General features: G+C 39.7%; 3 protein-coding genes and 1 long non-coding RNA gene across 8 annotated transcripts in view; 2 read left to right on the top strand and 2 right to left on the bottom strand.

Moving 5' to 3' along the window:
• LOC112219218 (sodium/hydrogen exchanger 10) overlaps positions 1-1,599 on the bottom strand; it is a 29,722-nt gene extending 28,123 nt beyond the window's left edge. Inside the window, exon 1 of the mRNA XM_042301443.1 lies at positions 1,342-1,599. The gene's annotated coding sequence lies outside the window, so the exon portion shown is untranslated. The remainder of the gene's footprint in view (positions 1-1,341) is intronic.
• Positions 1,600-3,517: 1,918 nt separating this feature from the next.
• Positions 3,518-7,691, top strand: LOC112218417 (galanin peptides). Of its 2 annotated transcripts, XM_024379186.2 has the most exons (7): positions 3,518-3,651; positions 3,755-3,835; positions 4,212-4,266; positions 6,004-6,075; positions 6,970-7,056; positions 7,216-7,287; positions 7,557-7,691. In XM_024379186.2, exons 2-7 carry the CDS (start codon positions 3,755-3,757, stop codon positions 7,616-7,618), a joined length of 429 nt encoding a protein of 142 aa, XP_024234954.1. In that variant the 5' UTR covers positions 3,518-3,651; the 3' UTR covers positions 7,619-7,691. The 2 variants fall into 2 exon arrangements, with proteins under 2 accessions (XP_024234954.1, XP_024234955.1); XM_024379187.2 differs by lacking the exon at positions 6,004-6,075.
• Positions 7,692-7,934: 243 nt separating this feature from the next.
• LOC112218419 lies at positions 7,935-10,447 on the bottom strand. 2 transcript variants are annotated; one of them, XR_002948623.2, is made up of 5 exons: positions 9,677-10,447; positions 8,964-9,125; positions 8,616-8,771; positions 8,332-8,442; positions 7,935-8,227 (listed from the first exon to the last, which is right to left on the bottom strand). It is a non-coding gene; the product is annotated as an uncharacterized LOC112218419 (long non-coding RNA). The 2 variants fall into 2 exon arrangements; XR_002948624.2 differs by having other exon boundaries at positions 7,935-8,203.
• A 5-nt stretch (positions 10,448-10,452) lies between these two features.
• Positions 10,453-22,575, top strand: tesmin (testis expressed metallothionein like protein). 3 transcript variants are annotated; one of them, XM_024379183.2, is made up of 12 exons: positions 10,453-10,565; positions 11,019-11,463; positions 11,763-11,891; positions 12,469-12,531; positions 13,563-13,731; positions 13,998-14,140; positions 14,356-14,429; positions 15,795-15,866; positions 16,089-16,191; positions 20,977-21,114; positions 21,457-21,590; positions 21,953-22,575. In XM_024379183.2, the coding sequence occupies exons 1-12, from the start codon at positions 10,492-10,494 to the stop codon at positions 22,134-22,136; spliced, it is 1,728 nt and encodes a 575-aa protein (XP_024234951.1). In that variant the 5' UTR covers positions 10,453-10,491; the 3' UTR covers positions 22,137-22,575. The 3 variants fall into 3 exon arrangements, with proteins under 3 accessions (XP_024234951.1, XP_024234953.1, XP_024234952.1); XM_024379184.1 differs by having other exon boundaries at positions 10,462-10,565; positions 11,015-11,463; XM_024379185.2 differs by lacking the exons at positions 13,563-13,731; positions 14,356-14,429.
• The last annotated feature ends 1,239 nt before the right edge of the window (positions 22,576-23,814 follow it).

Below are 23,814 nucleotides of genomic sequence, written 5' to 3'. Positions count from 1 at the left end.
GACGTTGAAGAAATTTGTCTTGGCACCTAAAGCCCTCACAAACTTTTACAGATGCACAATTGAGGGCATCCTGTCAGGCTGTATCACTGCCTGGTACAGCAACTGCACCGCCCGCAACCACAGGGCTCTCCAGAGGGTGGTGCAGTCTGCCCAACGCATCACCGGGAGCAAACTACCTGCCCTCCAGAACACCTACAGCAGCCGATGTCACAGGAAGGCCAAAAAGACCAGACTGTTAAATACTGTTAAATAGCTATCACTAGCACATTAGAGGCTGCTGCCCTATATACATAGCCTTGAAATCTCTGGCCACTTTAATAATGGAATACTAGTCACTTTAATAATGTTTACAAATTTTGCATTACTCATCTCATATGTATATACTGTATTCTATCCTATTCTACTGTATCTTAGTCTATGCCGCTCTAACATTGCTCGCCCAAATGTTGAAATATTCTTAATTTCATTCCTTTACTTTAGATGTGCGTGTATTGTTGTGAAATTGTTAGATATTACAGTTAGATATTACTGCACTGTTAGAGCTAGAACCACAAGCATTTCGCAACACCGGCAATAGCATCTGCTAAGGACATGTACGTGACAAATACAATTTGATTTGATTAATTTGTAGACAAACTGGAATTAAAGCAAGCCAAGTCTGTGGCACAGATGGTACTATTCAAGCACTAGATTAAGCACATCCTTTAAACTGCTGACATTTGGTTGTGTCAAAACGCGCATTGATAAACATTTGGGTAATGTGAACAACTAACCAAAAATCAGACATTGTTTTTCCATTGGAATTTGGTTGTGCTTTTAGGTGGTTGAAAGCATAGTGATAACACATTGGAAACGGAAATTCAACTAGCTTTTTGAGTGGGTGAATATAGGTTGTAATCGCATTGATCTACAATGTCTCAACCAAATATTACCCAATTATCCACGTTGAAATTAAGTGGTGTGCCCACTGCCCAGTGGGTAGCTTCCTCAATACTGACTACCACCAAGCTACAAAAATTTAGCTAGCTAGCTAATTACAGAAATGACTAATATTAGCTAACGTTAACTAGTTAAACTACATGTAACGTTAGTTAGCTAACTTTAGATCACTAGCTACTACACGACACTGCTGGTTAGCTTGCGTGGCAACGAAGCCAGAAACTAGCCAACCACTGCAGCAGTTAGCTAGTTAGCTACAGTAGCTAGGAAAACACAAACATACGAGATCGAGCCCCTTTCCCACTGCGCTGATCAACGGCTTTTGTGGGCAAAATACGCTTGCTAACGTTAGCTATGTTAGCATACGTTAGCAAGCTAAAAACACTACTCAAATAAACTTACCTCATGGATTTATTTTGGGATTTGAGACAACGTTTTTTTCTCCAAGTTCATCCAAATTTCCAAGAGACCAGTGTAAACGTTTCAATTTAACGTTGCTAGGCTAGAACGATGTTTCGAGCTTTATGATCGCGTGACGTCATCGGTCGCCTTTGGTTGAACAGCCAGTGCGCTACGCGACAGTGCGCTCCACACAAGGAGCTGTCTCGGACAAGCAAGGCTAGTACGCTGTCCGTTTACATTGCGAAAATAGACTTTTAGCCACTGCTATAATCTGTAATAAGCAGTCTTTCACAAATCCAGAATTTGTGTAATTAATTTAGCCCTTGTAAGATAACTGTATAAATGTGCGATCATTGCAGACACAGAGGGCATGGAGTCTCAAAGAAAATAAGGGTTAGTGCAAATGTATGCAGACTCACGTGACGTCATTGATGCAAATCATGTATTTTGGGAATACTTTACTTTATAAATGAGTTAGGAACTTTCCTTAACTTCATCTATGATATGTCATATTGTAGAAAGTCAGAAGAAAACTGTCAGGCTTCAATGGTCAACTTGCAGAGGTTGAAATGTTGCCCAATGGATTGTCTGCTAAAAGAATGCATTGTGAACTACGGCGAGAGACCTCTGATTCGGGGCAACAAAGACCATTACCTGCATCAGAAGTTGCACGTTTCTCTAAAGCACAACCATGCGTAGTCCAGTTAAACAGTGACGGCAGATATGGATGTGTTGCAATTACCAAGGATGGGGTTATAGCACTGTTTCTTCCAGACAAGAACCCTACCTGTGCAAGAGCCCTACCTGGAGTCCAGGAGCTAAGGCCATTCTGTGATAGGACTTCGCAATTAAAGACAATGCAAGGAAAGAACATCGAAAGCAGGTAGGCCTGGACTTTAGCTGGAAAAGTGGTTGTATCCAAATAGATCTGTCCTGTATGGTTGGTACAGGATGGAGTGTAGATTGTATAATACAAGGTGTTGAGTCAGAACAGTGCTCATAAAAACGTGATTTTCTCTTCAGCAACCTCTCCCTGCAGAAAACATCAACACGTGGATTGTGTGGTGGTGTGATAAATACTCCGATCATCAATGTGAAAGGAGACAGCCATAGATCTTCAGCATTGAGTTCTTTGGATGGAGTTCCTTCCTCATGTCATAATGGATCAGAACATTGCCCAAGGTGTGATGCTTGTTACAATGGAGGATTTCCCACACAGACCAATGACAAATGGAGAGAAGAACTTACCGAACTGCCCATGCCTGTTGCAGATTCAGACCGAACATCTAAAAACGGACAAACCATTTTACAAAGAGCCCTAAGGTTCCTGCCTTTGTTACACACGGTTTTTGTCCCATTTTGCTCTCTGTTGGTGGCTGCTGACCTGTACTGTCATTGGAATGGAAGGTCATGGTGCCCTGAGAGTGGCTTTTCTAGTCTGTTATCTAGTGTAGCTTGTGACTACCATCCTCCAGTATGACTAGTTAATCTCAATGATAGAATAACATTTTCATATAAGTCATGCTCTCATTATTTCTGATCTGTTAATTAAATAAAGAACATAAGTTAAATCCCTCTTATTGATCTCATATACATGTAACCTATAACCATTTCTGAAAAGTGTTATTTTAACACCTTCAAACTAATATTTTATGGCAACTATCTATGGATAAAGGCTACAGAAAAGTTCCAAACTATTGTCACAAAATAGATATCGCCCTTTGATTCAGGATTTCCTGCTTTCATAATTGAAATGGACCAGTCCACAAATCCATGGAAAGATTCTAACTTTTTCCTTGTCTGTAAGGGTTTTGTATTTTGACATTTTAACCACTCTGAGAGGCTCTAAAATAAATATTTTAGATTCACTGATCTTATAGCAGTTTTAGTTTAGACATACACGATAAATGGTTTTTCTACAAATGATATCACGTGAGATTCTGTTAATGAGAAAATTGATCCGACTTTCAGAACTACTGTCCAACTCAATGTTTCAGGTTGCAAAAAGTACATGACGATGTTATTGTAATTTCCTCGTGACATGACCACTAAGCCTACAGGAGGGGGGTAGGTGGTTGTGACGTCTGAATTTGAGGAACAGGTAGGACCCCCCCTACGCTTTATCCCCCCTACACTTTTTTGTAGTTGCTTGGGGATTATAAAAGGCTACCAGAATCATCCTAACCCAAACGAGAATCACTACATGGACATTGAAGTTCTCTCCTCATCTATGAGCATACCTATTTTGAATAAAGCCTTATAGACGTTTACATTATATTTTCTCTTCCACCGTTGAACAAAACTTTAAAGGTAAGCAGATTTAAGACTTCTTTATAAATGTTTGTTTTGCGACTTTCAACTTCTAAAATTTTGAGATTTTCTACAACTAAAATGTTTTTATATCTTGCCTTAGATGCAGAAGTCTATTGGGGTAGTTTGCATATCACTCATTTTCTGCGCAGCTCTGTCAGAAACAATTGGATTAGTGATTGCGGTAGGTCAACGTTGTATTGTATTTGGAAAAATGTTGTCTAAAATGCTGTGATTTTCTCGTTGTTTTAACTAGAAGTAGGCCTAGGCTATTGCAAACAACATAAAAAATTATATTAACGTTTTAATGACTTAACACCATAACGTGGCATTGAGAGAATCGAGTTATTGCAATATAGTTAAGGTGAGCAATTGGCATTCAAAAAAATGTAATTTATTAACAAGTGAAACACTGTAGTGTGAGGTGTGTGTTGAGTTAACTGATGAGTGAGTATACAGTGTGTATAAGGAATCTGATTTAAGCGTGTGTGTGTGTGTGTGTGTGTGTGTGTGTGTGTGTGTGTGTGTGTGTGTGTGTGTGTGTGTGTTTGTGATCGCAGGCTAAAGAGAAGCGAGGATGGACACTGAACAGTGCTGGCTACCTTTTGGGTCCTCGTAAGTGACTTCTAACCAGGGTTGGGGAGTAACAGATTACATAATGTAACGGTACATGTAATGGATTACAAAAACCGGTAACTGTAATCCGTTACAAACAAAACATATTGTAATTACAGATACTTTTGAAAAACTAGATTATTACTTTTAAATTCACAAAGGATGTTTGCGAAAAAATTATTTGACACTTCTGATTGCTCAATGACATTCAAATCAGCATCGAAAAAAGGCTCAAATTTCAATTTGTTCCACCTGAAGGAGTCTGACCACAAGTCAGATGCCACTATGATGACACACTAAATGTGTTTGATGGATCGCGGGAAAAGAGCAGGAATAGGATTTTGTAGGCTACAGTCCAAACATTTCTTCCAATGGTGCGACTGCTGTCGGCATCCAACGATTATCCAATTTGAATAATGTTTAGAGGTAAGGATGACAGCAGTGGTGTAGTCTAGGGCGATACGGATATCACTTATTATTGATATCTACATAGCGCAGTGACGTGAATCACACTGCTGCTCTCATGTAGCTATTTGCGCCTTACGGATTGTGGTTGTTGAGGATGGCTGTTCACAAATCTAAAAGTATATTTGAACCCAACAATGGTTGAATTCAATAAATGTAAGCTGCCTATCAATCATTGTTTTTGAAACCAGTGGACAGCCAGTGAAAATGCGTTCTTGCAACAGCTGCATAGTGCGGATCCCAGCATATGGATAAATGTAGGGCTTTTATCGCTCAATCTAATCCATGCTGATAAAAAAAAAAAATCCATAGGCCTAATGGACACATGCTCAAACTCACACACTTTTGATAGACTTAAAGGGACAATTTGTAGTTGCTACATCCATTTTTGGATTTATAAATGATATACATTAATGTAAAGATGCAGTAGAAAGCGATGGGTTAGAAGAAGTATACATAACCAACACATAAAGTAAAATGTAACATCCATATATGGCCAGCTATGTAAACTTTAACATTAATTTATCCTGCAATAGATGTCATTCAATTGGTAACATACATTTTTATCTTCTTCTAATGCAGTTTAAGGGGAATGTAATCTAAAAGTAACTGAATGTAATCAGATTACGTTACTGAGTTTGGGTAATCCAAAAGTTAAATTACCGATGACAAATTTCTACAGGTAACTAGTAACGGATTACATTTAGAAAGTACCCAACCCCGCTTCTAACTTATTAACAATATATACATGTACAGCCTCTCAATCACAACAGTCAACTCCTTTCTCCTAGTCTTAACCTCATATTTGTTTGCCCATTGTATACTTTTTCACCTTTCAACTGGCTGTGTGATGTGGCATGATGGTTTCCAACATACTTGTTCTGTGTAATTATTGGACTTTTAAGTTGTCATCCCTGACTATATTCACTATATTATAATATTTTGGAAGGTATCTGCTTTAAACAGGATAACCTATTCATTCCAAAGGTTAATGGATTCTTGTCAACAAAGAATGAGGATATGTCCTAAACTAGTTTAATTTTCAAACACAAATGCAATATGCAGTACCTCTCTCATATGCAACTTTGTACTTTTAACTGAGGATTTATTTAAATATCACATTTAATCCAATCTGTCTGCTGAATGCCAATGATGGTAAGTGGTTAACTGCACAATGTTAATTTAAACATCTCAATACTCAGTGTGCACTACTTTATAGACACAGGTCAGTGTTGTAAGTTCAGGTAAAATGCCATCATCCCTGTGTTTCAGGTCGTATTGATCACCTAATACAGATAAAGGATAATCCCAGCGTAAGGGGGAGAGAAGAACTGCTAAGTCAATGTAAGATAGCTCCTGCAGGACATTGGAGTCAACGGAGGAATTGCTCTGTGACGCATCGCTCTGTGTGCTTATTTACTGTTTCCAGATTAAGCATATTTCATGTCTCATAATGTATTAAACAACCAAGCAGAGGTGTTTTATCACGGCCATGGTCCCTTTGTTAGTTTATTTTTCTACCTGTTTATGAATGATTAAATTGTCATACAGGAGCTTAAATCTCAGAAAGGCACTGTGAGAACAAAGACAATGATGCTAATGTTATTTTAGTATTTAATTATACTTGATGTGTGATGACTGAGGCTATGGGTTAAGGTAAAAATTCAAGGATTACAATTCAGATAATTAGTGCACTTACATGACTGTTCAGTGCATTTTTCCTAGCCCTCTTGACTTAAACCTTTATTAAAGTTGTGAAAGGGGAGTGGTATTGCAACCATGTTCTGGTCTGCACCCTGCCCCTTTGTCTATAAATTAAAAACATAAGCAATGTGCTCTCTGAGATGCACAGTGAATGAAATTACTCTCCAAACGTTAATTTAGCCTAGCTTTCTAGGTTTTTATTTGTATTTTTTCTTAGCATGTGGTTGGACTGTTCCTTAATAGTTCTTTCCTTTTTAGGTTCTGTATCCATTCTCAAATGTGTATGTGCCTATCCTTCACTTATTCCATTGGTGAATATAAGTTGTAAAGCAATTCCGAGACTCAAGCCCTGCAGGTTGCTTTTCAGACTCATGACAGATAAAAGGAAAAAAACGCACGCTCATAAACTACAAGGGTGCCTTTAGGCTTTAGGCAGGGCTGTGGTGTTTGTGCGTGGTGTGCAATGAAGGGGATTTCATCTAGGGAATGGGTGAAAGTCAGCTGTGCAAACTAGGATTTTGTCTTGTTGTTCAGATGGCATCGACGGTCACCGGACGCTCAGTGACAAGCATGGCCTTGCTGGTAAGAGAGACATGCCCCGGGACTATGACTTCAAATCAGGTGAGAGGCTCTAACAGCCATGTAAAACCTGGGGCTTGTAGCCTACAGTTTATAGACCCTATTAGAGGGAAAATCCAACGTTCAGAATACTGCAGTACAGTAAGTCTGCTTTACTCAGTGTACGTCTTCTACACCTCATGAGGATCTCTAATTTTGCAGGTTCCTTGAGGATAACAGATGAGGATGTATTACACAATGTCATTGACTTCTTATCATACATGCAACTTAAAGGTGAGTTGATGTCTGTTATGAATGTTTAATTACAGCAAAATATATGACTGCGTACTCCATCAGGAGTTTTATTCATATCATAAACAGTTATGTTGACATGTTCCAGAGTAAAATGATCATATTTTGATTTAATATTTACATTTGTAGTCAGATTCCTGGCAGTATATAGTTAAAAACATATTTGGAACAGAACAACTTACTAGCATAGTCCTGATCAGATATAACCATCTGACTATGCTCACTCAAATGTTTTTTCATCTACTTTGCAGAAATCGGAGCTCTGGATACCCTGCCTTCCTTGCTCACATCAGAAGAGATGAGTCAGCCCTAGTTCAACTTCAACATTCATTGATCTATTCTCAACTCTTCAAAAGCCTGCAAAGTACATTGTCTGTGCATATCCCATTATACTGGATACTGGTGTCATGACTTACAACAATCTCCTATACAGAGTAAACATGTTCCTATTATAATTTGAAAGAAATGTATTGAATAAAACTTTTTGAATGGCAAGACTTTTTTGTTCCTATATATTGATTATACAGTATATAGTTGTTCTATGCAAACAGTGAGATTACCTTAGAAAGTGCAACAACCCAAACAACTCAGATTTTTTTTTTTATCCCAAATTTAAAATGTCAAGTCTCCAGCTTCTCTCTCACGCCAACTAAATACAAAGAAATCAGAGATTGCAGAGCAACCTAACAGCATGATGTTGCAATTGTGCGTTGTATTCTATGATCTCTGCTCAGTGTTTTGTCCCAGTGAATTGTCGGCAGTACAACTGCACATTACACAAGTTACTGTTTCAAAGTTGAGCTTCACCATGGTAGCTTGTTTCCAGAGTTGTTGAAGAATCCCCCATGATGCTTTTCTGTCAGAGACAGCAAAGATGATCCTCCGCACTCAAATCCACCTATTCCATAATAGACAGGAAATGCTGCATAACAGTCAATTTATTGAGATACACAGAAATATATTATAATGTATTCATATTAAGGACCCAATCATAAAACACCTCAACCAAGAGTATGAGACACTCACATATGGGCCACCTACGTCAGTGTGCACCCAGCCAGGGTGAAGGGCTATACACAGAATCCCTTCAGATTCCAAGTCAATGGCCAGACAACTTGTCGCCATGTTCAAGGCAGCCTACATATGTAAACAAAATGAGATGGACAGGACATGTAATGACTGTGTACACATACAAACAGTCAGATTAATTATCTTCACACCCAAACATCCTATGGCCAATATTGCAACCGGAGATGATCTGTAATGTTTATATGGGCTCTGTTAAAAGGACAATTACTGTTGCTGTTCACCTTTGAGGTCCTGTAAGCATAGCTTTTGAAGGCTGCTCCGTCTCCCCAATTGGCCTTAATGGAGCCCAGTATGGAAGAGATGTTTATCACAGCTGCCCTATTGATCCCCATTACAGTGGTCCGTGCAGCAGCTGCCTGGAGCAATGGCAGAAATGCCTACAAGAGCCAACAACATAAACAACTCAGTCAAAAACATGACAATGTGATCTGGACAGTTTACAATGTAGGTTTCTTAGATGAAGTAGGGAACCGGTCATAAAACTTGGGTATGTGAAGATCCTCTGTACTCCAAAAAAGTTAAGAGGTTTCTCATTCATGCTCTTCTAGAGGTGAAACAAATACTTTTACCTTGGTGGCAAAAAGAGTAGAAACAGTATTACTCTCAAAAGTCGTCAGGTGTCACTGTCTTCAGATCAGCTGTGTTGTTTATGAGGCAGTTGAGCCCATCACCTCCCAGTATGGATGACACCTCGTGAAATGCTGAGTCTATACATGACTGGCTGACAACATCTGATAACAAAGAGAGCATGACCATTTAAAAAATAACATTCTTCACAAGAAACAAACCATTTTTGTTGTTGCTTGTTTTTATTTAAGAGGATAAGGTTTAATTAGCTAATGGTTATTTCAGTTTGGCATCTCTTCATGTTCTGTTGAGTACTTGAAACATAAAATTGAGCATGAAATCAAAGTTACTTGAATGTTTTAATTTAAAGAGAAGCCCTGTGAGGAACCTCAAGCCAAAACCCAATACAGTGACTCTTGCGCCATCTGCTGGAATACCAAACATGGCACATGATACACATAGGATCATATCCCCAACAAAATAATGAATCCATCCGCATTACTCTGCGCTCTCTTTTACGTAATTATGTTGGCTATGCTACTCACCAAGCCTTACAATATAAACACCTTTGTAGGATTTGGCAATATTATGAAGATCCCGATGAAGAACAACTTTTATCATGCATCCCTAGTTTTACAGTCAATACATATCCTCATACGTGTATTCCCATTAGATGGAATTCATAAAACAAGTTGAACATGATGTGTTCTCCTACCTGTGCTGCGGGTGGTTTGCGCGCAGTCACTTATTGTGGTCGGTCGCTCGATGCTTCTCGCCAGGTCTTTCACCATTTGTAGACCGAGGCCTCTGCACGCCCCAGTAATTAGTACAGAATGACATTTTCAAAAATGTCGATTCATACTATTTAGAATATGTCTGTCAGTTTACTTTGTTTGATGATTAGGAAATATGATTGGCCTGCCCAGACAGAACTTTAGTAGCGTTACAATCTGAAGGTGTGGTTATAAAACAACCCGACTGGACCAATGAGGGGAGGTGCGCTTGATTTAGTGTCTGTCAACTCTTTTCTTATTTCTTGCCATTTTTACAGAAAAAAATGTCAGTTTGATCTGCCTGTTGCCTTCTAAATGTGTTATTTTTTATTTATTTAATTTTTCAGCAACTTTGAAAGAATATATCATATTATTTTATACACAGGTAGGGTGATTAGAGCAGGTTCAATTTAATTGTGGCATGAATCATGCACACTGATTTGAAAATACAAACGCATTTACCATTTTCACATTAATATTTAGCGTTTAAGCATTGCATTTTCGAACTGACACTGATCACCCGCCATAGGACACTAACAAAATATTCAATAATAACAAAGATCTATTCTATTTAGATGTGTAAAGACACAAAGGTCTTTGGCAAACCCCAAAGAATTAGTAAACTAATACAAGCCAATCAAAAATGATGTCGCTCTTAAATCAGTCCAATCCCTATTCACTACTCATTTAAATGATATAACATTATTACTAGCCCCAAAGTGCAAATCCAAAACATCGAACGCATCCATTTTGAAAGATGGATGTGGCTCGCACCGCCCCTCCCTCCAGTCACTTCGCCTCAGGAAAGGTTCTTCCACAGCTGACTGTTAGGTAAAGTTATTGGTGGAGGTAGCTAGCTAGTACTAATTAGCTTTGAAACACCAGCATATTGTTATTTGTTGTGAACTGTCCAACTAATAGCTATTGGAACAAGAGAGGTCGAGAAAAAAACGTAAAATATTTATATGAATAGTTTATAGTTAGCTAGCTACAGTAATTAGCTCAACTATCTATTCTAGCTATGCTAACGCCTAAAATCATGACGAAGGAAAGCTATATGTCAAATGTATTATTGAATGGTGAACTGACTGATTCTCTAGCTAATTTAACTAGACTAGACATCTGGGCTGCTTTCCCAAAAGCATCTTAAGGCTAAATTTAATCGTTAGAACCATGCCCATTGATTCTAACCATGAAGTCAGCCTAAAATGCATCTCTGGGCCAGTGTTTTACTAACTATCCAGGCTAACACCACTGTCACTGATTTATGTTTCTGTCAGGTAGGAGCCTTGTTTTCAGAATGAGTTGCCTCAAAGAGCAAAACCAAAGAAGTTTGGACAATGGATCCGAAACCTCCGCTGTCTATTCCTCTGAGAACTATGTTCGCCACCTAAGAACATTGGACGTCAACATTGATTCAGGCGATCACACTGACTTCAGTGTGCCAGGAGTGATGCCCCATGGTTCAGGTGGAGAGTGGTCAGGGTACAGCAGAGAAGCTGGGTCCAGCAGGATGGACCACCACTGTACGAACTACAGATTCTACCCACCTCCACATGATGCTGAGCCCTCACTCCCTCAATACCAATTTGCTACTCATGGAGATTTTGTGCTCCCCCAGTCTAGCCCGTTCCATTTAATGAACCCCAGTTTAGCTAATAACAGTCATCTCAGTTCACTTGGTGGCCAGTGGTCATCTGAGGGCCCAGTCCACAGCAATATGTTGTCAGTAAGTGCTAATTCAAACCAAAAACAAACCTTAGAAATTACATTACAATCCTCAATCTATGGGTGAGTTTGTATTGCAACGCCTGGCGCCCCGAGTGGTTGGAGATTTTTAAAATTACCAATAGAATGGTCTAAAAGGTGCAAACCCGGGGCATCCGGCGATGCATAATGTACTTACCAAATACACTGATATTTTATTGGATATTTTGACATCACTATCAATTATTGAGGTGGTACAGTATATTGCTCTAATTCAAGTTTGTGTTATGTTACATATTCATATTATTTTGTTTTGTCCAGGGTGAAATTTATGATGCTGTGGCGAGCATTTGCCCAGACAGCAAGGATGACCACGGACCAGAGTCCTATCGCAAACAGGAGACTATGGCCGAGCTAATGCCTCAGAATCAAATGGACAGCAGTCAGTCTGTAAGAGGATTTCCAACTTACTGTCTGATGTGTACAAGTGTACATGTAACCTACATACTGCACATGCTTGCAATGACACAGATAAATGGTAATAATGTATAATGCAGGACCATATACAACCTTTACCAGAAAGCATTTATTTCATGAATTTTGCACTGCAGGAATAGACACATTCTTGGATTCATGTGATCAATGAAAAAGGGTGGACTGTGTGAAAAACAGGCTAAATGTCAGCATGACAATTTTAATATGCAGTCTTGCATAGCAAAGAGATTTTATATGATATATGCATATGATTTTATCTAGCCTTGGAAACCTGATTGAATGGTTATTATTGAATAGGGCTCTCTGATTCAAAAGATAGAGCAGTATTCTAAACATGATCTCAATGACCTTACAAGAGTCAAATGGTGTGTTAGCTTGTGTTAAGCAATAATTCTAACAAGAGGATATGTGAAGGTCCTTTCATAACAACCATAACTCAAGACCATTATTGTGTGGATTCTCAGTGATATGCATCTTTAGCTATGAAATGCCAGGCATCTGATTATAAAATCTCTGTGTTTCCGGTCTCTAGGCCAACGGGCCGCTCACTGTGTATCTACAGCACCTAGACCACCAGCTTGGGGAGAATGCCACTGTGAGTGTCTAATTGTTTAGCTGAGCACAGACTTCAATACAACTGGGCACAGACTTCAATACAACATCTATTCTATGTTGGTTAAATGTAATTTCATTGAAATGATGTGGAAACACCAGTGTGTGCCCAGTGGGAATTTTCCACTGGCCACAGTTTTCCATCATCATCAACAACATGTATTACCTTTAGGCACTACAGTACACATTCAATTCCACAATGAAGGCCTACTCTACAGATGGACATGGTTCTGTGAGTGTGTAGCAGTAAACTAACTCCATAAGAGTACCACAGTATGAGTCATAATACCCATAAAACCTAGCAATTAAACAAACAGGGAAATAGTTCAAATAGTTTTTTCACCATCCATTTTCCCATAGGGGATTTTAGAAACACTTAAATAATGGCTGTGTTTCGTGTAGGCTTACCCTGGCATGGCGTTTTGATAACGATGGAAATCTCTCTCAGGGCAAGGTGACTTTTCAGTATATTTGCCTGTATTTACCCCCTCAAAATGAAATGCTAATTAGATCATACAGAACTACAAATGCCATGATCTGGATGAGACTGCCGAATCAAGGCAAAGGTAAGAATCTCTGGATTAACTATCTAATGTTAACAACATTTACTAATGAATAAATAAGCAACATTTCCTTAAATTGACAATTCTGTGAACTGTCTTTGGCAAGTCTTAAATTGACACAATGACTTAGCAAAGATGTCAGCTAAAAATTATGTACAGAAGCTTGCAGGGATTTGTAGTCTTGCATGATGTCTACTTTGATGCTAATTAGCATTTTATATTCTCAGAGTAGAGCTGAATATATTGATAAAAGTCACCTTATCTGAGAGATTTACATGGTTACCAAAAAGTCACACCAGGGTAAGCCTACACAAAACACAGCCCTTATTTTAAGTGTTTCAAAATCCCCTATGGGCAAAAGGAATGGTGGAAAAACGATTGGAACCATTTCCCTATTTGACTGCTTAGTTTTATGGGTATTATGACACGTCCACTGTGGGGCTTTATCTAGGTTGTGTGCAACATGAGTGGCCGAGGGCAGATGGTGGTAATGAACCATTGTAGCCCAGGTCAGATGCTCCACTCCCTGCCTCCTGGCCACCCTGACTCCAGTCCAGAGACCCACTACTACACCACATCCTCTAAGGAAAACTCAGAGCAGAGCTACTCAATGGGAAAAGGTTAGAGGCAGGCAGATCACGTCTTAGTGCTGTGTTGTTGACGTGTAGGCTACCATGAAGAATCTTGATCATCCCATACCTCATAGGCCTACTGTTGTTGAGCTGTTCTGGTTATTTGAATACGTCTTAATAAGTAGGCCAATATTGATGTATGAACTATTTAATCCCAGAATGTTTATTATGTATTTTTAGATAAATAAATATTCATAGCAGGGTATGATGTGTTGTGCAGTATCGACACCAATCTCATTCTTCATGTACTACAGCTTCTCAGTCCTACCTGCCCTCTATTAGCCTGCCTCCCATTGGGCCCAACCACAGCCTCCTTTCCCCCAACCATCTGGTCTTCTCTGGTCCTCCTAGCTCTGGATACAGCTACAACCACATGCCTGCACCCTACTTTTCACAGGTCAGTAGCATTTCTGTCTCATCCTCAAGTCTCATGACCTGCATAAGATCAACTGTGGCTCTAACAATCAAAAAATGTAGGCCAGAATGTTTGCTTTTACTACTTATAAATAACACTAAATCAACCATCAAACTTGAAAAGCTAAAAAGAAAAATTAACTTCATAACAATTGACCATTAAGTTGAAAAGTGACATGTATATGGTTGTCCTGCCAGTACCACCAGTATCCTGAGTATCCTGACCTATGTCTGGTCCCTGATGGTCAGTCCACGGCAAGCAGTGTCTTACGGTAGGAACACTAGGGAATGTGACAAATGGAATTTGTCCCGGTTTTCCATTAAAACGATAAGAAAAATGAATCCAAAAAATGAATTCCACATGAATCCACTTAAATACTACTTTACTAAAAGTCTAAAAGTATCTAGTTTTAGATGTACTGAAGTACAGTGGTGGAAAAAGTACTCCAATGTCATACTTGAGTAAAAGTAAAAAATAAATGCTGTACATCAAATTTCCTATATTAAGCAAACCAGACAGCTTGATTTTCTATTTTTTTCTATTTACGGATAGAAGGATACACTTCAACACATAATTTACAAACACAGTATTTGTGTATAGTGAGTTTGCCAGATCAGAAGCAGTAGGGAGGGCAACCTGTTATATTGATATGTGTGTGAATTGGACCAGAATTCTGGCCTGCCTGAGCATTCAAAATGTAACAAGTAATTTTCAGGTGTCATGAAAAATGTATGGGAGTAAAAAGTACATATTTTCTTTAGGAATCTAGTGGAGTAAAAGTTGTGAAGTTTCAATATGTAACTTTTTGGGCGATCCGACCAAATTCACATAGAAATGCTGGTTGTAGATCTATAATTTGCCTTGAAAGCAAGTCTAAGAAGTGGTAAATCTGTTCTATGTGTGTTATGTCTATGCTTCCCGTTCTTAAGTTACATTTTTGTCTCTTTAGTTTTTGTACACTAGCTTCAAACAGCTGAAAATACTATATTTTTGGTTATGGAAAATATATTTCACAGTGGTTTAGATGTTACAATGATTCTCTACACTATACTTGCTTGTTTTGTCATATAAACTGAAATTAGGCAAACTATTCAAATGTTTGCAACCAGGAAATGGAGAAGCGATTTCTGCGTAGTGCGTGTTTAAGTACTTTACACCACTAGTGGCCATTTGCTGTTCAATAGTGATCACTCTGAAAGTCTGAAAGTGTTTTGAGAAGGGTATGACTGCAGGCCGCAATTCGGGGCATTCCTGCATGTGGGCATTTCCTGCATCTGCAGGAACCCCTCTTTATACTTGTATTTGTCCATTTTTAAGCTATGACTGCAGTACTTAGGCAGGAGGAGGAGGCGCTCCAGTACAGTAAATGGCGGTAATTGACCATAACGTTGAATGTCAACGGCTGATAAACCCCACAGAAGAAAAGTACACACCAGTAGTGTCCCTCGCTCCTGTTCTGTTAACGATGTCGAGGACACTGTGTTAGCTTAGCCAGCTAGTCCTAAGGAGGACTCCGGGAGGCGGGGGTGACACCGTGTGCTAGCTAGCTGACTATGACACTGCAGATATTGTCATAGATCATATGGTCAGCAGATCATGGTAGTAACTCTGCATCTTCTCTTTCACCTTGATCAAGTCTCAATGGATCTCTATGGGACTCCAAATCCAAGAAGCCCTGCAACTGCACTAAATCTCAGTGTCTCAAACTGTGAGTTGTATCACAACCAGTGAGATATACAGTAGTTTCTTTCCTACTCTGTTATCTGTTATGTAGACTGACAAGTGTGATCTCACGTGTGAATGTTTGTAGAATGACCAACCAATGACTCAGCAATTATTGGGTGTGTCCTAAGACCTTCACTCATGTTATTTGCCATTGTACATTATGTCATCATGACTGGTCTAATCACTGTGTATGCCATCTTTGTAGTTACTGTGACTGCTTCGCTAACGGCGACGTCTGCAGCAACTGCAACTGCATCAACTGCTGCAACAACAATGAGCACGAGTCAGAGAGATACAAGGCCATCAAGGTACAGTGAAACACTTGTCTCATTAGAGTTTTTACTGGTTAGGAACAACTCCTGTCCCTACTGATTACAAGTTGTCCATTCTGTGGCAGTCATGACATTTTCTCAGCCGATAATTGTCATGCAAAAGACTGCTGGTCCCATCGTAAATGTCTGTTAATTAACATAAACACGTTTAGTATCTCCAGGCCTCCACACATACAAGCCGCTGATGCCTCCCTTTGGAACATTTACGTTTTAAAAAAGTATAATAAATCAATTTAATATACACCATCACAATACATCCATTCTATATTTTAGGCAGGTCTAAAGAAACACGATATGAAGAAAATGTATTTCAAAAGAACAGAATATGAGTTGACCTTCTGTATGTTATCTGGCTATGCGCCATGCCATAGGCTGTGGGCTTGTTCATTTAGCAGACAAGATATGCTTATAAGTCTGCCATTCTTTAATATTATATGATTTTATAGTAAGAAGAACATAATTGAACATAGCTGAATAAAATAGAAAGGATATTTTTCCCATTCCGGAATGCATATGAAGTGGCTATGTTGAGCGTAAAAGTGATAATTTGAAACGGGTGCTATACGCTAGGTTTAGACTTATTTGTCAACTTTAGACGTGAATGATACAAACCGTAGAATGTCTTAGAAATCAGAACATATATGGGCTTTATGATGTAACTATAGGCTATTGATGATGTGAGAAGCTTGCGCTCTGTTCGTTGCCTCAGGCTGCACATGCTGTTCTCTCATCAAGTGTTCATATTATTTTCACTATTCTCAATTTTATCTTGTCTTTATTTCGATTTAGAAAAAAGAAACAACCAGTGTGCTGCTCTTGCTAGTATCACTGTTCTTTTTTTAAGCTCTACACATCGGCCTCAAGAGGACAGTGACACTAGCAAGAGAGGCGTGCAGCTTTCTTCTGTCATGTTATTCAATTGTTACCATACACCTGCAACAAAGATAGCTTAAATGTGCGAGTGCCTTTTGAATTTAGAATGGCCCATTATCAGATAGGCAGGGGAAAAGACGTCAGCAATATGCACTCCAATAGCGAGTGGAGCCCCCCGTTGGTTTCTTTTTCAATCACGCTGGTAGGCTTCTCCAGTTATTTCACTCCACCGCTGTTTGAGGAGCATGCACACACTCACTGTGCGACAGGTGATATTCCGTCTAAACTCTGTATGCCATGGGCTCTCCAATTATGTTCCTGCAGCTACCCAGTGCTTAATTTGGGAAACCAAGTGAAATCTGTTCGGGAACATCGATGTTTTCACAACTAAACATATTTCATTAAACTTTTGACAGCCCCTCTCTGCTCGCTGGAGAGAGGAATTGAGGAGAGAGAGGAGATGGAAACGCACAGTGGTGAAAATGCCCTATTCAAAATCAAGTACTAATTCACTGTAATTGTAGGCTAACCAGCCTACTCTCTAGCCGCCCTGCACAATCAATGAACCAACAGCATCACCTAGGCCTGCAGGTTCTCTCCCAGACTCATGGATAGTAATGTTGGAGCGTAGCATCCAGTATGTATAATAATACAGTCCACACAAAGGTGATTACTATAATCTTTACATTTTTGGAGTATAGGCTGGACCAATTATGTACAAAATAAATCTTTAAATCTTTTTGTTTTGTTTTTGTATGTTTTTCTGTCATGCTGAGGGGAGGGTATGTATTGAATAACAGCACAATCATTATTTTAAATCAGGATTTTGGGGATTGGGCTCATAGGCCTATGCGTATACATAAACTCTAATATGCCAAGGGATGTTTTGAAGTAATCATCACCTTAGAAAGCACAGTCCATTTCGTTGTGTTAGGCTTTAAAACAACATCCACAACTACCATGTTTTACACTCAGTTTCAACTTCTTTCTTCATGTTGATCAAATCAAAAAATAATAATTTGTTATTAACTGACTTGACTAATTAAATAGAATAAAAAAAATAAAAAATCGAATAACATTTTATTTGTCACATGCGCAGACCTTACAGTGAAATGCTTAGCTCTTAACCAACAATGCTTTAAGAAGTTTTAAGATAAAAAGTGTTAAGTAAAAAATAGAAAATAGAAAAATAAAAGTAACAAATAATTAAACAGCAGCAGAAAGATAACAAAAGCGAGGCTTTATACAGGGGGTACCGGTACAGAGTCAATGTGCGGGGGCACCGGTTAGTCAAGGTAATTGAGGTAATATGTACATGTAGGTGGAGTTAAAGTGACTATGCGTAGATAATAAACAGAAAGTAGCAGCAGTGTAAAAGCGGGGTCTTGGTAGCCCTTTGATTAGCTGTTCAGGAGTCTTATGGCTTGGGGGAAGAAGCTGTTAAGAATCCTTTTGGACCTAGACTTGGCGCTCTGGTACCGCTTGCCGTGCGGAGGCAAAGAGAACAGTCCATGACTAGGTTGGCTGGAGTCTTTGACAATTATTAGGGCATTCCTCTGACACCGCCTGGTATAGAGGTCCTGGATGGCAGGAAGCTTTCCCTGGTGATGTTGTACTGAGCCGTATGCACTACCCTCTGTGGTGCCTTGTGGTCGGAGGCCGAGCAGTTGCCATACCAAGCAGTGATGCAACCCGTCAGGATGCTCTCAATGGTGCAGCTGTAGAACCTTTTGAGGCTCTATGGACCCATGCCAAATCTTTTCAGTCTCCTGAGGGGGAATAGGTTTTTGTCATGCCCTCTTCACGACTGTCTTGGTGTGCTTGGACCATGTTAGTTTGTTGTTGATGTGGACGCCAAGGAACTTGAAGCTCTCAACCTGCTCCACTACAGCCCCGTCGATGAGAATGGGGGTGTGCTCGGTCCTCCTTTTCCTGTAGTCCACAATCATCTTCTTTGTCTTGATCACGTTGAGGGATAGGTTGTTGTCCTTGCACCACACGGTCAGGTCTCTGACCTCCTCCCTATAGGCTGTCTCATTGTTGTCGGTGATTAGGCCAACCACTGTTGTGTCATCAGCAAACTTAATGATGGTGTTGGAGTTGTACCTGGCTTTGTAGTCATGAGTGATCAGGGAGTACTGGAGGGGACTGAGCACGTACCCCTGAGGGGCCTACGTGTTGAGGATCAGTGTGGCGGATGTGTTGTTACCTACCCTTACCACCTAGGGGCGGCCTGTCAGGAAGTCCAGAATACAGTTGCAGAGGGAGGTGTTTAGTCCCAGGGTCCTTGGCTTAGTGATGAGCTTTGAGGGCCCTATGGTGTTGAACGCTGAGCTGTAGTTGATGAATAGCATTCTCACATAGGTGTTCCTTTTGTCCAGGTGGGAAAGGGCAGTGTTGAGTGCAATAGAGATTGCATCATGCAAATTGGAGTGGGTCTAGGGTTTCTGGGATAATGGTGTTGATGTGAGCCATGACCAGCCTTTCAAAGCACTTCATGGCTACAGACGTGAGTGCTACGGTCGGTAGCCATTTAGGCAGGTTACCTTAGTGTTCTTGGGCACAGGGACTATGGTGGTCTGCATGAAACATGTTGATATTACAGACTCAGTCAGGGACAGGTTGAAAATGTCAGTGAAGACACTTTCCAGTTGGTCAGCACATGCTCGGAGTACACATACTGGTAATCCGTCGGGCCCTGCTGCCTTGTGAATGTTGACCTGTTTCATGTCACTGGGCACCTACTTTATAGTCTAACTGTTTGCCAGTCCTGCCACATCCCATGAGCGTCGGAGCCGGTGTAGCACAGTGAGGTGAGTTTTAAAAGCACGATACTGTTTTGATGAGTGTTTGATGTGATTTTCGATTGCATTTGCATAGATGTCAGAGTGGTTAGAGGGACAATAGAGCCCTGAGTTCCAGGCCATTAGGACCTGATGGAGGGACAATAGAGCCCTGAGTACCAGGCCATTAGGACCTGATGGTTGTTAGTGAGTTGGGTACAACCAACTCATGTCCAGAGTGCATGAAAGGAGATTAGTTGATTAGTCACATGGAATTTTGTTTGCCGGTGTACCAATGATATGGTCACCACAACAGTGCTAGTCATGTCTTGAAACAACTGATGAAGTTGTTGAGAGGACACCCATAGTATCTGCCTGCTGTCATTGCTGACAGGCACTACACTGCTTGAATGAACTCATCAGGGTTTGTATTGAACCATTTATGTATTCGCCCAAGGTTAGAGGGTCAGACTATTAGGGGAGTTTGATGGCTCAGTGAGCCACTGGAGTTGCCAGCAGACAGAAAGACAACAGCTTCAGTGGACCAGGGTTCCCCTACACCCGTAGAAAAAAAGGGTTCCAAAAGGAACCTTTGGCTGTCCCCATAGAACACGTGTTAAACTCATTCCACGGAGGGAATGAGGGTTTTCGCTCCACTCTTGTACTTGATTGATGAATTAAGGTCACTAATTAGTAAGAAACTCCCCTCACCTGGTTGACTAGATCTTAATTGAAAAACCTGCAGACATTCGACCCTCCGTGGAATGAGTTTGACACCCCTGCCATAGAATAGCACTTTTGGATTCCAGATAGAACCCTCTGTGGAAAGGGTTCTTTATGGAACCCAAAGGGGTTCTACCTGGAACCAAAAGGATTCTTCAAAGGGTTCTCCAATGGGGACAGTCGAAGAAGCCTTTTAGGTAGAATCTTTTTTTGTGTGTATGCTTTAGTGTTAGTCGGTATCTTTCATCTTGTAAGTGAAAAATATTGTCAAAGTCAACTGAGCTAGACGTGTAGGGAGTTGGTGATAAATAATGTTTAATTATTATTGGTAGACTGCTTTCTATGTTATTTTAAGATTGATAAACATATAATTTTCCTGAAGATTTGTCTGGACAGAAATCCCGAGGCGTTCAGACCAAAGATTGGAAACGGGAAACTGGGAGAGATCAAAGGACGCCACAACAAGGGCTGCAACTGCAAACGCTCAGGCTGTCTGAAGAACTACTGCGAGTGCTATGAGGTATATATGGATAAAACATTACTCTGTTTGACTTAAGAGGAACCTGTAGTGTCAAGAACTGCAACGCTGCTGGGTTTTTCATGCGCTACAGTTTCCTGTGTGTATCAAGAAGGGTCCACCACCCAAAGGACATCCAGCCAACTTGACACAACTGTTTGAAGCGTTGGAGTCAACATGGGCCAGCATCCCTGTGGAACACTTTCAACACCTTTTTAGAGTCCTTTAGGCTGTTATGAGGGTAAAGGGCACTGCAACGCAATATCAGGAAGGTGTTCCTAATGTTTGGTATAGCCAGTGTAGAATACTAGTCTGTAACAGTAGTGTTTCTATTGTCCCATACAGGCCAAGATAATGTGCTCATCCACCTGTAAGTGTGTGGGCTGCAGAAACTATGAGGACAGTCCAGAGAGGAAGACCATGGTGTGGGACAGCCCTGACACCACCTTCTACAAGAAGGCCAAATGTGACAAGGACAAGTGAGGACATCTAAATTAATTCAATGTCATAGATTTAAAAAAATGTTTTCGAAAGCAATCATTCCCTGCTTTCTGTCCAACTCCCTTACCCCCCCCAGGTTTAGTCAATTAAATAATGAATAGTTTAAAAATCATAATAAATTAATCCTAAACATGATGGCATAATAAGTAATTGACTAGGAAGTAGGCCATGAATGAATATCTATGCATATGTAGTGTAAGTGTAAGATTTTCATTTCACTTGACAAACAAATAATTTAGTCTCTTCGGGACTTGCTAATTGCATTATGTTGTTGTTGTAAGGAGAGGAGAATGGTCTCCTCCTTCCTTCTTTTGTTCACTGTTGGTCTTTTGGCTGATAGGTGTCCTCTGTCATGCATCACGCTCGATGTCGTGGAAGCCACATGCGGCTGTCTTCTGGCGCAAGCAGAGGAGGCTGAGAAGGAAGGCTACATGCTGTGTCAAGCTGAGAAAATGATTTTGGATGAGTTCGGCCAGTGTTTGACGCAGATTGTTCGGTCAATATTTAAATCTACTAGCTCGTAGATAGAATCTCATGTAGGACAAGTTGATTAACATTTTGGATATGGTCTGTTCTAGACATGATGACATTTAAACTGCCATTTTTTATCAACATGTTTATTAACAAGATGTTGTGAATTGTGTATGCGTATGTATTTATTTGTTACATAATTGATTTATGCATGTATTTATGCATTAATTTATTTAACTTATTCACTCACTTTAGTTTAAGTCTCAGAATGGAGGACAGTTCCATCAGCTTTGGGTCATATGTCATTGGTTTGAAATATGAATTTAAAAAATAGTTCTTGTGAACAATTCTTTCCATTTCTTTCATCCTTTCTTTTTAAGCTGCAGAAAGAACATTTCATTTTATGCAAATGTCCCTGTTTAGTCTCTGTTAAAATACAACATCCAAATGTACTGATGAGCATTCTGTGAAAATAATAAAATATTAAATTCCGACAATGTGATTTAGTTTTAATGTTTCTAAATGTCTGCAAATAAACGATATGCAGAATCTTTAAAAACAGATCTAAAGATCCAGGATAGTCTAATTGTATTGACTTTCATTATGTCAATTGAGGTCTTGACGTAAGCTTTTTGTTTTTGAGCTAACATCAACAGCCTTCCTAGGAGAGCTCAGAGTACCTGCAACAGTTGTCTCACACGGGGGGTACTATTGAACCTGAGACCCCGTTGCTATCCCTAACAATAAAAGGGGACAAGAACATTGGCCCAATCACAGATGGTTTGGCTTGGCTGTAGACAGGCAGCTCTTTTGTAGACATGGTAAGTATTTAGATATTACAATTTTGAGTATTTTCGACAACAAAAAAACAGGTTATAAGGAGAAGTAATGGGATGTTTATTTATTTGTAGAGGTCAAGAACGACGATTCAATGGACTTGCACAATCATTGTGATTTGGTTGATTGTGGAATCACATGCTCAAAAGGTAAACAATTGTATTAATCTTGTTATTTTCTGAACTGTTTTTAAAGAACATGTATTAATATACTTGTACTGCTAATGAATGCAGCAACTACAGCCATGTGATCTAAATGAGTTTATCTCTACGTTGTTCGACAGATTAAAATGAATCCAAACCGCTGGGGCCCTCAGTCAATGATGTATCTCAAAGGAAAATGTAAGTTTAACTTCTGGCTCTGCTTCCATGTCGTGAGGGCATTTTTTTTCTCGTCACGTATTGCTTCTCAAAAGCGATCGATAATGGATATTGTATTTCATGACTTTCAGATGGCACAAGAGATGTACCTGACTATGATGACAGTGTTTACAAATCAGGGTTGAATGGCTGGTACACACTTATTAAAGGTTTGTCTTCATTTTATAATATGCCAAATGTGAAATGGTTATACAATGTCATAGCCTATTGTATATATTGAACATCATTGACAGACTTTAGTCATGTGAGATTGACTACGCATTGTCATATTCCAATTTTGACCGTAGGGTTCCAAAGGTTGAGGTCACTGAATTTCAGAATACCCAGAAGACTTCGAACAACTAATCCACTACTTGGAGTGTTGAAGATAGATGGATATTTTGAGGTTGAAGTAGTTTAGTTATGGGACAATTTTACCTCAAAGAATTGTCTTAAGATGATGAAGGCTTAAGTATTTTTTCATTTACTTTTTCACTGCTGACATTGTTGATATGTTCTTTATATGATAAAATGG

The sequence above is a fragment of the Oncorhynchus tshawytscha genome, linkage group LG19, assembly GCF_018296145.1.
Source record: "Oncorhynchus tshawytscha isolate Ot180627B linkage group LG19, Otsh_v2.0, whole genome shotgun sequence".
NCBI classification, from domain to species: domain Eukaryota; kingdom Metazoa; phylum Chordata; class Actinopteri; order Salmoniformes; family Salmonidae; genus Oncorhynchus; species Oncorhynchus tshawytscha.
The sequence above is the reverse complement of the archived record's forward strand: the minus strand, read 5'-3'. Positions and strand labels throughout refer to the sequence as shown.